General features: G+C 44.4%; 1 protein-coding gene across 2 annotated transcripts in view; it reads left to right on the forward strand.

Annotated features, from left to right (window-relative positions):
• The window catches only part of AGK (acylglycerol kinase), a 55752-nt gene that overhangs the window by 34558 nt on the left and 4319 nt on the right, over positions 1-16875 (forward strand). For both annotated transcript variants that reach the window (XM_044989469.1, XM_044989479.1), the window contains exons 8-14: positions 1879-1973; positions 4150-4219; positions 5071-5150; positions 7131-7188; positions 10192-10339; positions 11545-11642; positions 14014-14084. In XM_044989469.1, the coding sequence (XP_044845404.1) occupies positions 1879-1973; positions 4150-4219; positions 5071-5150; positions 7131-7188; positions 10192-10339; positions 11545-11642; positions 14014-14084 (620 nt within the window). The remainder of the gene's footprint in view (positions 1-1878; positions 1974-4149; positions 4220-5070; positions 5151-7130; positions 7189-10191; positions 10340-11544; positions 11643-14013; positions 14085-16875) is intronic.

Genomic DNA, 16875 nt, shown 5'->3' on the forward strand with positions numbered 1-16875 from the left:
TCAGCCATGGTAGTATCCTGCAGTCTTGCCCACTTCCTTTCTCTCTCTCCTGTTTTCAATTAGTGGAATGGCTCTCAGCCCAGACTGTTGGGGGGCTTCTAGTTATAGAGCAAGGAATGTGCAGAAGCCAGACAAAACTTTCAAAGGCCTGTGGCCCAATTGTGACTGGTTTTTTGTTTGGCAATAGAGCTGTCGAAAAAAATACAAGTGATTTTCTGTATTTGTGACCTAAAACTGAAATCAGTGCGGCTGTGCTCCTACTCCTTTTATGCTCACTTAACGTTAGTATTCAAGCAGTCAATTTCTACTTACATAAATGGTCGCAGAAAGCAAATTTTAAGGGCTTATGCTAGAATACTTGTACTGGAAGTGATGATATGTTTTACCAGGGATGGGACACTGCTAATTAACAAAGCAGGGGAGCAGTGCTTCCAAAACGTCTTGGCAGAACCCTTGAAAAAAGACAATGAAATGGTCCAGACAAGGATCTGATGATCCTCTTGGCAACTGCTTACACAATTACTTTGTCTGACTGTGACAAGACAACCATTTTATATTGAAACTTTGCAAATAAGCCGGTATTTTTTAAAAGGGACTCTGTGAACTTAAAAAACGAATGACGACAACAAAACATTTTTCTCTGCAGTTTTTTGTACTACTTATTGTTGAAGTTGACCCTTAAGTTCCCTATCATTGAAAGACAGTGGAGAAAAAAGAATGAATATTCTGTTTTCTCCATTTGTTTACTTTGAGCGTTTGATAGCATTTTGAAAGATAGTCCAGTGCAATGCAGTTTATGATAATTTACAGTAGCCCGAAATATTTTGCATGCTGCATTATTCTGCAGGGTGAGGGAGTTCATTGTAGCATAGTCAGAGCTTCTGATTCTGCATTTCTTGGGCCACAGAATTCTCCTACCTCACAGAGTTTTGTCCCTACTGACAATCCACATGCTTGAGGCAATGGTTTCCTGCCGATCTGCCCACCTGCTTGTGCTCTGTCTTCCCTTTACGGATTGTGTCTTAACAACACTTCTGATTATAGGAAGAGCCTATTAAAGGCGCTAAAGAGATGCCCTCTTTAGTAAAGTGGGAAGGCAAAGTAGAAGCAAGTAGGCCTGCAAAGAGCCAATCTCTTGCAAGCTATAAAATGACACTGTGTAGAGTGAGAAGAGGGTGCTAGGAGGTGTAAGGGCTTACAAGTGAGGGGATAGCAGGTAAAAGTGATGGCAAAGGGATACAGTTTTAGCTGATGTGGATTTGCAGTGTCACAGTGCTACAAGCTGCAGTACCCAGCAGAGCGAGAGAGAGAGAGAGAACATTGTGATATACAGTAGTTTACATTGTTTTGCTTACACACTTCAGGGAACACAGTTTATTGTGGTGTGGTGATGCACTAGCTTGCTCCAGCAACAAGGCCTTTACTGCACCATGGGCCAGAAAACAACGCAGGCAATGACTTCCACAATCAAAGCCTCTGCTGTATCAATTCATACTTTTTCTTTTGAGGAAATCTTTGTCGTGCAAGGTTTCTCTACCAAGAGGGCTTCTGCAAAGATAAATGAGATTCAGTGCAGCAGGGCTTCAGATGCCACTTTGAGTTGCAGAGAGATGGCAGATTGCTGCCAGAATCCATACATTAGGTAGTGTGTATCTGCCAACGTGTGTGTAATGATGCTCCTGATGATTACAGAAAGCTCCTTTGTAGCCAGTTGGCACTGGTGGGTTCAGAGATTCCGATGCCATGTTCTGAGTCATTACGTGTTTACTGCCTTGTTTCGGGAAGTGCCTGACTGCTTAATGCCAAGGGGGCAATAGTCCCCACAGGAAGCTTAATTCAGCTGATGCAAATGTGAATTTACTTCCCTCATGTTTCCAGTCTACCTTCAGTAAGATTCCTATTGGATTCATTCCCCTTGGAAAGACCAGTACCCTGAGCCAAACTCTCTACCCTGGAAGTTTAAACCAAGTCCAGTAAGTTTTGCATGTGAGGGGGGAGATTTGGTTTTATTTTTGAGGGGAAAATGCTGCTTGATAGTTTGGGTTTTTCAGATCTTTCTTCTATTATCTCTCCTCCCTTCCTCTCTGGGTTACACAGTAATTGGTAATCTTAAGGGTCTGATAGTCAATGAAATTTAAGGCAAATTTAAAACTCATGGAAGGAAATATTTTTTCTTAGGATGCACAGTTTATCTTGTGGAACTCCCAACCCCAAGATACCCTTGAAGTCAAGAGCCTGGCAGGATTCAAACAAGGATTGGGCATTTATATGGATAATGAGACTAGCCAGAGATACAATAGACTAAACAACCCAACGGTTTTGGAAAGGATACAAGTTCTCCTGCTTCAGTGTATAAGCCAATATTTACCTAGTAGGTGCTAGGAAGAAACTTCCCCAGTATATAGGATAATATATCCCATATATGCCCACTGCAGGGCTTCTTCTGCTTTCCTCTGAAGCATCGGTTTAAGATTCTCCTGGTCACCAGGAGACAGGATAGTGGACAAAACAGACCATGGGTCTGATTCAGTCAGTCAGTTATCATATTTCTGCATTTCGCTATGTTAAACATAAGCTTATTTTTCTGTTTGTTTTAAAAAATGTTAATTAACCAACTTTTCTTCCTCTCCCCATGTTTTTCTACCTTCCAATTTCTCCCATACTAATGGATTTATTCCCTTCACTGTGAGCTCTGTTCACTCTTGTCACTGTAACTCATTAGCATTCTGCTCTGTGGAAGCATTGCTGGTATACACAGTGCCTGCAAGCCAAACTGGCATAACATCTGATCCTTCATTAAAATTCCCAGAGTGCTTTGCAGCTCAACAAGATGAACAATGCTCTAATCAACAGTAGGATAAAAATAATTTGTGTTTGGGCTTTGAAGAAGTCATTTGAATTGAGAGATCTCATTGTCTGTTGATAATAATTTGCATAGATGGGGACCACAATATATTGGTGGAGTTGAAAAGAGTTTGTCAATAAGCTGCTTAACAGCCCATATTAGTAACAGAACCTGAGTGCAGACATAAGAATGATAAATAGTAACATTTTAGATATTTGGACATTGATTCCTCCTTTGCTTATTGGACTTAAATTCTGAGTTCAAAAGCCATAAAGAGCCAAGAAATGGAGAAAAAGGTTCCTTTTCCTTCTTTAATGGACTGATCCAAGGCCCACTGAAGCCAATGGAGAGATTCCTATTGACTTCAGTGGATGTTGGATTGACCCGAAGTGTTTTATATATCCGGCTGTCATGGGAAATGTGCGCAATCTTGAACTCAGGTCTTATTCGGTGACTGAAGGAGGAAATGTACCTTAAACATGTTTAACAGGCACTGTGGTACAGAATCTTAAACAATTTGTTGAGAAAGGCTTTTGAGGCCCATGTGTCATGGTTTAATATCAACCCTGGGGATGGACAGCAACCATCATCAGAAGCAGGAAGGCCGGGTTAAGATTGGCAATAATGATGGGCACAATATAAGGCTAAAGGAGCGTAGAATAGATTAATTTAGTATAATAACGTACATTAAATCCCTGAATCATTTTTATAAATTACACCAGCTAAGAGCAATGATATTTTTCAATCTCTCCCATATTTTATCAACAGTCACTGTCTTACCTTCAAAGCCCACAAAATCTAAGACAACAAGGAATGAATCTTGTCTTGTGCAAGGAAATAAATAGTGTGTTCCCTTGTCCAGATAAGTGCACTGATACACTGCAAAAATAGCAGTAATATGCACCTGTATTTTGACTGAGTTCAATCCTATGCACGGACCCCCGACACATTCTCTGCTTGCCAATAGTAAAAGAAATTTGCAATTAGAATCCTTAAGGAGGTAGGGAATAGAGTAGGTACATGTTCCTTAAGAGTAATTGGATGCTGAACCTCTCTGAAAAAGTTACACTGGCTTTTGTCATTGATTACTGCTGACTCCTTTTGCTTCCCATCCTATAAGAAAATGACACACTGTTTAGATTGTAAGATCTTTGGGGCTGTGACTGTCTCTTACTATATATTTATATAGTGCCCAACATAGTGGGGCCCTGATCTTGATCAGTCTCTGGATGCTACTGTAATACAAATAAATAATACTTCAAAAGCCCACACTGCTTTTTTGTGGCCTTCTGGCTTTTTTTCAGACACATTGCTGATGCTACATTGGCCATTCTGAAGGGAGAGACAGTTCCACTTGATGTACTGCAGATCAAGGTAAAAAAAAATTGTTTAAAAATGGCACCCTCCACTCACGCTTTTAGGTGAAAACAGTATTCTGAAGGCTTTTCTGTTTATTTCTCATGCACTCTGGCCATTCCATTCTCCATAGTATTGGGGAATCCTGTTAGATAATGTTTACACAAGAATATTCCCCCTCCAGTCAGTGATGTCATCACTTTGTGCTTATGACATTAGTCGTTATAGTGGAAATTCTTTCATTTGCCCTCCTAATGGGTTGCATACAATAAAGTGGGATGTTCTGAGCTAAAGGAAATATTTGAGTATTTAAAAATGTTTTGGGGAGGCTGAAAGTGCTTGATGAATGCATAACTTGCAAATGCTGGTATTTCTGGAGGAATGGGATGATAATAGCTGTCTGAATTGATTTAAAATACATCTTGTGTAGATATTGGGATTAATAACCTGCCATCATGGAAAATCTGAGACTGGAAAACCTTTGACCATGCCTGTCGCCTTTCCGAGTGCCTCCTTTTTCTGGTATATCTGTTCTGTAAGCAAATAGCTGTCTTTCCAGCCGGTACTTAGTGGTGCTGTGCAGCACACCTTTCTTTGGGCTCCCGGGCTCCACAAACTGAAATAGTCCTCGCTGGGTGTGCAATCGAAGTGAACTGCTGGCACCTTGGAAACCTTCAGCTATGATTTCCTCTCTGTTGGAGTAGACAGAATGTACCACTTGAGCTTTGTCCAGCCCTTATTGTTTTTGGTTATTGTAGGACACCCTTGCTATAAAATTTTGCTTCTGGGATTGGTCATAGATTAGCTGAGTGACTGTTTTATGGTTGCAGAAAAGAATGTAAATGTGCACTCGTTTCTTTTCTTTACAGGGAGAGAAGGAGCAGCCAGTGTTTGCAGTGACTGGATTAAGATGGGGATCCTATAGAGATGCAGGAGTTAAAGTTAGCAAGTAAAGAAATACAATGTGTTTTTTGTAGCTGTGCCTTTTTTTTAATACCCCTTGGTATTTCCCATCCCAAATCTTGCAGTGAGGTCCTTGTGAGCTTTAGAAGAGGACAAACATGGGCAAGTTCCATAGCATTTTACAATGATAAAGTATAAGGCATTTCAATGTTCCCTTTCATATGCATTTAGCATTTTACTTTCTGCTGACCTGATTTTGAAAATGTTAACCTCACACTCGCTCTGTGATATCCAATTCTGGAAGTTCTTTCACAGACAAAGCCAATGGGAAAGCTTTTTCCTGAGTCCCCTCTGAGAGGAGTAATTGTACGTTGGGTTTCATTAGTCACCAAGGAAAAGACACACACAGAGACTCACTCATAATGTAATTCAACTCCAGTAAAGAACATTAGATGCAATAGAAATGTCCTTCAGTTCCTGCCAGGAGTGGCATGGAATGTACTGTCTGCTGATTGTTTTCTGATCACTAAACTAATAAATGCTGGGTTTGCTCCAAATGAATAGTGCTGAGCTGTACTGCAGCTGTTGGGTGCCTGGGAAGCAAAGGGATGTGGTAGTTCATAAATGAACCACCTCAGTCAGCAGATGAGGGGTCGGGAGTTAGCAGAATGGGGTGACAAGGCCTGGCTTGGATCAGAATCTTTGTCACTAGGGGGTTCAGCGGCTGGTGAGGGCGCTAAGGTGCTTGCCACTGTGTGACAGGAGTGCCTCTTAGATGTAGCCCCAAGTTTCCCATGGCCAGTAGCTAATGGGATGCATTCTCTTCTCCCCTAAACACCCACTAGCCTTCCTGCCAGTGGCTAGACTCCCACGTGTTCACTCATTCTGACACACTGCCAGCCCCTGATCTTTCCCGTGCAGTGATGTCCTTGTGCAGGACTTGGTCTGCTTCAGACTCCGTATTGCATCGGTAGGTAGAAGGGAAGGCACCAGCTAAGGTGTGGCACAGATGGAGTTGAGCCACAAGTTCAGGGGACCGTAAGAGTAGTAACTGGCTCCAGGGACCTCTGTGGACTGCCTGATGGTTATCCCTCCATTCCAGTCTAGACACTCTCCAGTGGGACTGCCATGATGTTGTCTGTGGTCTTGTGTGGTGGTGGTCATGTTGGAGATGGGAGGCAGTTAGCAGACAGATGAGTCAGTGGCTTAGTGGTGACAGTGTAACATGGGTGGCAGGATCCTGGTTGAGGTTTATGGAAGCCTATATAGTTTGCGTCTCCTACTCTCCAGAGCTGCTGAAGTTCATGTGCTATGTTGACCTTCTGCGTGTGTCATTAAATGTCATCCAGTACTTACGGTAACTGTATTTTTATTATTTAAATACTTGTTTGGTCTGAGAGCACTTTCAGGCAAGTAAGCATTAGGAGCATCTATTTCTTTAATTCAGAAGTCATTGATTTCACATCCTCCATCCCATCCCTTCATGCAGCCTGCTGAGATGCATCCCACCAGCTGTTGACCATGAGAACCTGAGTCATTTTGGATTGTGTCAGATAACTTGGTGGCACTCTGCTGCTGAGGCATTGGGCCACCTGTAGTGCAGGTTTTGTAGTGCCTTTCCCCGATCTGTGCAACCCAGCAATGGCACATGGGTCTTGAGACATGAGTCTCTTCCTGATTCTGCCACTGACTTGGTGTGTAACCTTGGGCAAGTTCTCTGTGCTGCAGTTTCTCCTTCTGTGATATGAGGATAGTGATACTCTCTTTCACGAAGCACTTTGAGATCACTGGATGAAAAGTGCTAATGATTACATATTGCTGCCATTATGTTGCGGGAACTACACATCTTGTCGTGTATAGGTCTTGTATAAGTCATTTTTGTTGTATCTTGAAGTTCAAGTGCACAAGAATAAGCCTCAATGGAAAGCAAATGTATATACATTGGCATGTGTTGCATCAAGGAAGATTTTTACTTTACCCAGTGCCCCCTGAGTTTTCTCATGAATTTTGCCTCGGTTCTTTTCAGATACTGGTACCTTGGGCCTCTAAAAACCAAAGCAGCTCACTTTTTCAAGACACTGAAGGTAAAGTAGTATTGCATTACAAAATAAAAATAAAAAGCAGAGTATACCTAGCGAGGGGGGAAGAGAGGCAGAGTATGTGCACTGTATGTGGAGAAATATTCCATTCATTATAATTCCTTTGAGGCGTTCCAGTGACAACATAAACTAAGAGGGAAATTCAGCTAATTGATATACCTAGAAACACACACAACCTTAATTGTGAAGCTCTGAGCAGGGTATGTTGTTTCTTACAATATATTGTAAAATTCCTGGTCTGAGGGACTGCTGGAACCATAGTCAAAGTCACTAGAGGGAGCTAATAACCACTTTTGAAGCTAGAGAGAGGCTGGTGTACCTGATAATTGGTAGAGAGAGCTCAGCCATATTTCTCCAATTCAGTCTGTCTTCAGGCTTCCTTGTGGTAACGTGTCACCCTGATTTATTCATCTGATGTAAAAAATGCCTCTAATTAGACTGCATACGAGTGTTGATAATCAGACAGAGGCTCCCAGGTGGGATAAATTGAAACACAAAGGTTAATTGCTTATATCTCAGTTTAAAGTTTTCAGATGCTTTAAAGGACAGGGTGAAGCTTAACATCTGACCTGTGTTAAAGGTGATGCACTTCTAGTCAGATTGTCCTCTTGATCCCCTTAACGTTAAAACATACAAACCTTCATAAAAATGCTATGATATTACTCAGGAATTGCCACAGCAGATCAGATCCATGTAGCCCACATCCTGTCTGTCTGTGATAGTGGCCGGCACAGAATGCTTCATAAGTCTCCATAATTGATAGTTATGCAGTAGCATGCCCGTGAGAGAAGTTTCTCCCTAACCCCAGGCAGCTAGGGGTTGTCTTTAGATCCTGAAGCAGAGGAGTTGATAATAGTATACATTTATATCTTACCTAGCATTACTGGGTATATTCATATTGTTCACATAAATGTCTGACTTAAAGAGCATTCTGATCTTTGCCTCAGTGATATCTAGTGGCAGTGAATTCCACAGGCTGTTTATACATTGTGTTTTTAAAAATCTTTTTCTCATTTTTAAATCTCTTGCCTTTATATTTCCTTGAGAGCCACCTTGTAGACAGAAGAGCCTCATCGACTTTTTCAGTGTCATTCATTATTCTACCATGTTATCTTTATCACCTCGTCTCTAAACTAAAAGGTCCCACCTATTTTAATCTCTTCTTTTTTTAAAGTCTTGCTATGCCACTAATCATGTTCACTTCCCTACTCTGCACCTTTCCAATTTCTGCTTGTACCCCTTTTGAAATGGGGTGACCATAATTGATCATAATAGTCAGGGTGAAGGACTTACCATGATTGTATATAATGTCATTACAGTGACTATTCTCCTTTATTCTAAAATGATGGTCCAAAACATTGCAGCTTTTTGAGCCATATCAGTAATTTGGAAGAAATACTAAGTTCAGGCCCTGCTTTTTCCCCAGGATCATTAATATTCTTATGCTTGTACTGCTCTTTCTGAACAATTTGATCAGTCCTATTAATGTGACCATGAGCCATGATGGAATTTTTCACCATGCATAGAGGTGTGGAGGGGAGGAGCTCTACATTGTGAGTCCTATGATCCAAAACAAGCTTGTAACTTTTTGGCTTCCAGTCCTCGCCATTGTCCTGTGCAAAGAAGAATATATGTACCTTGTGCACCTGGGCTATCAGCTGAATTTCTGTAGTGTGTTAATTTCAATACCAAGCCAGTGGTTGGCATCATTTATTCCCTCTGGGTATGTATTTAGTCTTTTAGAAGTTAGATAAAAAAGGAAGTAAATGGTGTCCCCAATTTTAGCCACAGGCACTATTTGAGTAGCTAATGTTTTATTTTAGCCTCTAAAGTTCTGGTGTTAGAATCAGAAATATCACCGGATAACAGTTAGAGCCCTGCGCGGATACAAAATTTGTATCTGCCTCTGATCTGCAGACATGGTCTGCAGATATCCGCAGATTTGCAGGGCTCTAGTAACAGTGTGCTATATGTTAGTGTTTTGCCTCTCAAATGCTTTATAAAGTTACTGGAGCTGCCTCTGTGGCCCTATGATTAGTTCTGTATGTTGCCAGGCAGGAGAACTGGATTTCTAGTACAGATTTCTCTCTCTCTCATCCTCCTGCAGCAGAGGCAACACACAGTCAGCCCTCTGCCGGGGAGGAAATACCGTATTTTCCGGTGTATAGGGCGACGGGGCGTATAAGACGACCCCCTAATTTTACAGTTAAAATATAGGTTTTGGCCTATACTCGCCCTATAAGACGACCCCCCCTTCCGAGGGGGGGCGCCCAGAGACTTTTAAATCCCAGCCGCGGCCGGGAATCAGAGGGCTCTGGGCTGCCCGCTGCGGCAGGGAGCCCAGAGCCTTTTAAATCCCAGCCGCGGCGGGGAGTCAGAAGGCTCTGGGCTGCCCGCCGCGGCGGGGAGCCCAGAGCCTTTTAAATCCCAGCCGTGGCCGGGAGTCAGAAGGCTCCGGGCTGCCCGCCGCGGCGGGGAGCCCAGAGCCTTTTAAATCCCAGCCGCGGCGGGGAGTCAGAAGGCTCCAGGCTGCCCGCTGCGGCGGGGAGCCCAGAGCCTTTTAAATCCCAGCCGCGGCCGGGAGTCAGAAGGCTCCGGGCTGCCCGCTGCGGCGGGGAGCTCAGAGCCTTTTAAAGCCCAGCCGCCCGCTGTTATACCCGGCGTATAAGACGACTTCCGATTTTGGGGGGTTGTTTTTTAATATAGAAAGTCGTCTTATACGCCGGAATATACGGTACACCTCATTGCTCTGCTAGGGAGGACTAGCAGAACAGGCTCTGGAGTCTTGTGTAATCCTTCCCAGCTGGGAGAATGTCAGCTCCCACATGGAATCTGAAGGATGGAGAACCTTAAAGTGGGCTACGAGGGGGTGGGATCCTCGGGCTGTGAAGGGAATGTAGCTGTCACCTCCCACTCTCTCTCACAGAATAAGCAGATGCTTGCTCACCAGAAGGTCATTTTTCTTCCTCCTTTTTGGGAAAATCCAAGGAATGGCCTCAGAAACATCAAGCTTCCCTTACGTATTTGGGCCCAACCAAGAGACCCCCTGAGGAGCCAGAAGAGAAGCCGTCCAGACCCCCTTTGTATGTGAGGATTTACAGAAGGCTTTCACTGTACTGGGCATCTCCCCAAAAGGGTAAGCAGCATGTGTGTGAGCATAGACTCAGAGATGGGCTTTATCCAACAGTGCACCATCCAGTAAGGCTGTTTCATGGGGAGACCACTGGAGCAGATCCTGTCTGCGTGTGCTTTTATCCTTAGACTCCACTGCAGTGTATAAACGTTGTCCAGGTTTTATTTCTGGTTTCCCTCCTTTTTCACTGTCTCCGCCATCCCAAAAGCCCTGTCAGGCTGGTTGCAGGGATGCGGCCATCGTGGTTATTGCTAGCTTGGCAATAGTGACATTCAAAAAAAGGACAGAGAAGTACTTTGTATGCTCTGGCCCGCTCCCAGCAAACAATACGTACAACAAGAACTTCAGCTATTAGCTGGGCCAGCAAGTGCTCAGACACAGTGGCCATGAGCATGGAATGCCCAAGTAGACAGAAGTCAAGCACTTTGTAGAGACACAGTGCAGGCACTTCTGGCGGTAGGGGGCCAATCATGCCACTTTCTAGTGGTCCCTGAATCCCTCCTCCTGCTGGACAGCCATGGTGGCCTCAGAGGAAGCATGTTCTCGTTTACTGGATGGAGAGCAAATATCGAGAGGAGTGAGAAATTTGGCCCACTACCCGGCCCCTTAGGAGTTCTTGGCACTTAGTCCTTGGCCCAGCAGGGGGTGGGAGTGTCACACGGGCAGCACGTTCAGCCCCTCAGGAGAGTGCCTTGCATGCTCCACTGGTATTGATGGGCTTCCATCTCCCATCCAGTTCTCCTGGGCCAGAAGCCCTACACATGCAGTGATGAGCTAAAAGCAGGACTAAGTGATGAGCATAGGCTGTGACAGGGATGAGGAGACATTGTCTGTGGGAAATAAATATTAGCACAACACCCTAAACGTCACAGCTTTTGGATTTTGTTGGAGTGGGGCTACATCCCTTTATTAGATTGCTAAGTGCTCCTGCTCTGCAAGCCCAAGAGACCTGTCAATCTGGGGTCACTAGGGACTGCTTTTAAAGCGTTTGTGCAATGTGCTGTTTGTCAACTTAACTTTCCCGCCCCAGCCCCCACAGCTTCCCTTCCCTATATGTCACTTTTTACATTTGAAGGAAACAAAGCCTGTGGAAATAATGGGACAGAGCCGCTTTAGCTGGCACCGGTCTTTCATATGTCACAGCAGTGGATCTCTGGTCTGTGTAATTTACTTTCTGGCTAATGGTCTCTTCCCGTCTGGATTCTCAGAAATCCCCCAGGAGGCGACTTTGGAGGCCTGGGAAGAAATGCAGCTGTCCGCCATTGAACTCTCCATCACAACTCAGAACAGGCAGCTTGACCTGACAGTAAGAGCCCAGTTTAAATAAATCCCTTTCCGTGCAGAGCACTCCTTCCTCGCTGAACTCCCATCTTCCTGACTACACAGACTAAACTCTGTCCTTCTGACAGGTTTCAGAGTGGTAGCCCCGTTAGTCTGTATCAGCAAAAAGAACGAGGAGTCCCTGTGGGACTGCAGAAGAATCTGAGAGGGGGCCGGTTTTAAGGGTCATTATAAAGATCCTGTGAGACTGGATTGCAGAAGCCAGGTTGGGGCAGAGAGGGCAGAGTGTGCGTAACAGGAAGCTTTCAGTAACCAAATGAAATCCTAAAGCTTTCATGGCAGAGGTTAGGCACCTCCTCTCCTTGCCCCATGGAAAAGTGGAGATATTATTTACTGATGCTGAAATGAAGCACTCAGCCTGGATGTGTGCCTGGAATGTTGACCCTGTCCCTCTGCCAGCTACAGAGCGAAGGACTCAGAAATGCTGGCACTAAAACGAGGACTGTGGCCATTTTAAATTAAAGAGGACAGGAGCTGGTCATTTTTATTTATTTATTTTGTGAGGGGCGGGGGAGAGACAAGCAAAGCTGTCCCCGTGAGAGCCTCCTTGGCGCAACATGCTGCTGTTTGTTTCAAGCACCCCTAACACCATCTCTGGCTGGAGTCCCTGTTTCATAGCAAGGATATCACAGCAAAGATTTCTGGGTTGATTTAAGTCTTTAGTTCTGATGGAAAGTGCTGGACTGACATTCTCAGTGATCAAAGCCCTTTGTGTATAGGACCAGGTTAAAAACAGGCTACTTAGTGTAAGCTTCCCCATACTGCCCTGCCCCAACATGCCACAACGTGGCAGTGCGGGGATAGTTTAATTTCCATGCAGCCTTTGGCCTCCCTGCGCAGGCTACCGACAGGAACTGGACTGAAAGCATCCACAGTCCTTGGATGGTAACAGCTTTGGTCACTACTGAGCTGGGCTGGATTAGAACCTGTGATCTAAAGTGAAGAACTCAGTGTTCCATGACCATAATCCGGTCCCTAGGGCCACTTCTTCATTTCCATTCACTTGGCCTTTCTGTGCAGCAGCGCTAGTGGCACTTTACTAGTCAATGGGGAGGGGCATGTGCTCACTGCTGTGGTCACCAGTGCAACCCCATGAACTTGCCACCTTTTGAGTGAGTGACTGGAGGAACAAGACAGTTTACATAAGTGCAGCTTCACCCCCATTAAACAAGCATCTTCATATCATATCTTATCCCCACCCATCTGGATCCCCTCTCCATGCTTTTACACTCATCCCTGAGACCACAGATAATGGTCATTGTCCCCCCAGCCTGAAGGGACTGGATAGAGACTCTTTGGAATCTATCACATAGCTCATTAATCAGCCATAGGCATCTCAGATGAGTAACATGAGTCATTCCTTCCTCCCTCCCATCCCAGGCTCAGGTCTGATCTACACTAGATAGGGTTGACTGGTATAGCTATATCAGCCAATCCTCCTAGTTTAGATTCAGCTTATATTAGCAAAAGAGTGCTTTTTCCAGTGTAGCTTACACCAGTTCCGCAGACTAAATAAGCTATACTGGCAAAAGAACTTCTTTGCCAGTCTGGCTGAATCTACACTAGGGCTTTTGCCATAATAGAAATGTTGTTTAAAAAAAATCATACCCCCTAGCCAACATTACTGTAAGGGCAAACATTCCTAGTACAGGCCTGATGTAAGCGTATGTAGCAAGTAGGAAATCAAGACATCGGGTCAACAGGAATTTAAAGGGACAATGTCAGATATACTTTGACCCCAAATCTACATTTCCTACAGATAAGCTTTTACAAAATCAAGGACCAAAAGAAATGCTTCCATCATTCATGTTTTTTAACTCCAGTGGGCATCATTTTTTTTTTTAAATGAATAAACATTTCCTCTTGCAGCACTTGCTGGCCAAATGTTGCAGCATTGTGCTACGTAAGAACCTGAAAGAAGCATTGACTAGGAACTACTGTATTGTGAACAGAAGTCAGACTGAATAGCCTACTTTCATTGTCCTACTAGTTGCATGGAATGCAAAAAGAAACCAATGTCATAAACGGTAAAACGATCATAAAAATTGGTTTAATATTTTTGTTGAATATGTGATTTAGTGTTTGGTACAGAATAATGGTTGGTGAGGAATCATTAGGTATCATTTTTAACCTGATGCTGACCATTTAAATCAGGAAAAAATAAATTCTTTTCCTCTCATCCCTTATAAAATACAACTCAACCCTCTTTTTTGTGGGACAGTCCAAGATGTGGTAAAGGGCTGTCCCCTTAAAGAGGGCTTCCAGCACATGCTGCAGTATGGAGGGTGTGATGCTGCAGAAACACTAACAATTTGGATTCTAAATCTTTTCCATAGCGAACAGATGACTTCATGAATATTTGCATTGAACCAGATACAGTCGGCAAGGGAGACTTCATAAATAGGGGGTGAGTACGGGGAGGCTGCCGTGGGCCATCAGATTTTCTAGTCACAAAACTGACTGTTTTCTTGGCTTTTGTGCTGCAAGGACAAAAGTGGGGAATGCCTTCATAGAATCATAGAACTTAAGATCAGAAGGGACCATTATGATCATCCAGTCTGACCTCCCGCAAGATGCAGGCCACAAAAGCTGACCCACCCACTCCTGAAATAATTCTCTCCCTTGACTCAGCTGTTGAAGTCCCCAAATCCTGATTTAAAGACTTCAAGTAGCAGATAATCCTCCAGCAAGCGACCCCTGCCCCATGCTGCGGAGGAAGGCGAAAAACCTCCAGGGCCACTGCCAATCTACCCTGGAGGAAAATTCCTTCCCGACCCCAAATATGGCAATCAGCTGAACCCCAAGCATGTGGGCAAGACTCTCCAGCCAGACACTCAGGAAAAAGACTTTCAATATCCCAACATTGACCCTCGGTACTAATTACCTTGTAGTGATTGTGGGGTTTGTTCATTCAAATACAGGTTTATTTTAATTTTCTTGTTTTGGAAGCAAGAGCCAATGTTGTGTGGCTAGAGCTCCCCTCCCTACCTTCTACGATTTCTGCATCCTCCCCCTTTCCTCCCCTCTAATGCTGACTGACATTGTTATTGGTATAACACCATTAAGAGGCCAGGTGCTTTAAAGACAGGTAGGAAGATAACATCCCTGCCCCAGAAAGCTTGCAGTTTAGATGAACGATGTGGGGGCTGGGATACAGCAGAATCAACGTGACGGCACCGGTGATGTTTGGCACGTGCCTTTGTTAGTGCCAGGATTCAGTTTTTAAGGGAAGGGGTAAAGACCTTCAAACCCTCAGCTCACTAACACATCTCTGAAGTGAGGTCTCAGCTGGAAAGGCCTCTTGGAAGACGTGCATTTTAAGAAGGGACTTGAACAAATAGAGTGGCAGCATGGGCAGACCAGAGGTTCCAGGCATGGGCGCCTGGTACATGGAAGGAGCTCTGGAGTCTTCTCACCACCTCCCCTCTGCTTGGGATCCTTTCCTGTGAGATGCTCATTTCTCCTACTCTGTAAATGAGCCACTAGGAGGCACTCAGTGCTGATCTGAGCTTCTTTCCTACATCCTCTAAGGACCCTCAATACCAAGTTTATCACAGTTAGTCCTTGTTGAAGTGGAGTGTGAGGCTTCTAGAGAAGCGTCACAAGGAGTCTCCCACAATATCAGATTCCGCTTATTCCAGCAGGCTGATCTTTTGGTTGCAGCTGCTGTTTTCCAGTCCTAGGGCCCCCTCTAGTGAAACCAGATGGAAAGGTGTGGAAATGTCATAAGCAGCTTTTAGGTGCCGCATGGTTACTGCATGTCTCTACCTCGTTTACAATATTGATAGCAGTAGCAGGCAACTTATTTGAGCACTCCGCATTACCTCTGTGGGAACAGTATCTCCAGAACTATGAATACATAAGTGGCATAAGATCAGGTGGCACTGGGTGTAAATTGCATCAGCCATGTTGATTGTAGGTTGCCTGTCATTTGAATCTGTGCTGTAAAGACTTTATAGAAGGAAATGTTTATGATACTGTTACCATCAGCAGCAAAAGGAATCTGCCTGACCAGGAGAAGGGAAAAAAGGAGATTGTGGTCTTGCCTGGGACATCTCACCACCAGGAAGGTGCCAGTGAATTAGTGGGAATTCAGAGAGAAAAGTATCTTCCATTCACAGTCAGCCACCAACACACCCAACACAGCTGGATACAGTTTCCCAGCTGGATTGGATACATGGTTCCCAGCAGTATGTCACATTCTGTGACTGCAGTTACACCTTCGTGCAGAAAGCCTCTGAAGAATGTAACCTCATGCAGCTGGCTGCATGCACCCAACGCCTCTTTTTAATCTAGTCCCAGAATTTTGTAGGTAAATCAAGAAAGAGAGAATAGAGGGAGAGGGTCTGCTCAATCCTCGAAAGAGAAGACTGATTAAAAAAAGCCAGAGGTGAACCAAACCAGGCCACTGGGAGGGACACCAATAGAAAATGCCACCTGAAGGAAAAGCTCTCAAAGGACAGCACCATCAAAGCCACCTCATCACAGTCCCTGCTGCCAGCCACCAGAGCAGAGGAGCTTGTCTTTGGAAGCATTTGAGGAATCATTTGTGTAGAGGAGTTTTGCCCCTTTTTACCTAGCCAGGGGGTGGAGAAATTTGTGGAAATGTTGTATTTCTGCAGGCATTGGGGTGAATCTGTCAGGACTGATAGTGCCTCCCTCTCTGCAATCTATGTGGGAAACCAGAAGATGAGTTGAGATTGAAGGTAGTGGACGCTTTGGAACCTGAAGGGAGTGCTGGAGGCTGAATGCCATCGGATTGCGAAGTGAGATTTAGGTCATACCATGCCTCAGGACTGTAGATCTCAGACGTGGATAATAACAAGCCTCTGCAGCTAGGATTAAGTCAATATTTAAGTTGAGGTGATTACATCATAGCCCCATTTCAAACTGCTGCTCTGTGGGGGGAAAAAAGGAGATACCCCATGTACCACCACTAATTTTCTTTCCCACTCCCCAGCTTGGGCTCTGTATAAATTTATAAGGGACATCATCTAAGGGCATGAGCTTGGTTACCAGGTGGAGTAAGTCAGGCATTTCTCCATTGTACACTGTTGTGTGTTATGATGGGGTTTGGGGTCCTCATAACTGTTTAGCATTGGCCACTGATGGAGACTAGTGGGATAATCGTTCTCTTGTGGTGTGTTCCAGCGACAGCATGTATTGCCAGTTGGTGGTGTGATTTGGGGAGTAGCCTT

This window comes from Mauremys mutica, chromosome 1 (assembly GCF_020497125.1).
Source record: "Mauremys mutica isolate MM-2020 ecotype Southern chromosome 1, ASM2049712v1, whole genome shotgun sequence".
In the NCBI taxonomy this organism is placed as follows: Eukaryota; Metazoa; Chordata; order Testudines; family Geoemydidae; genus Mauremys; species Mauremys mutica.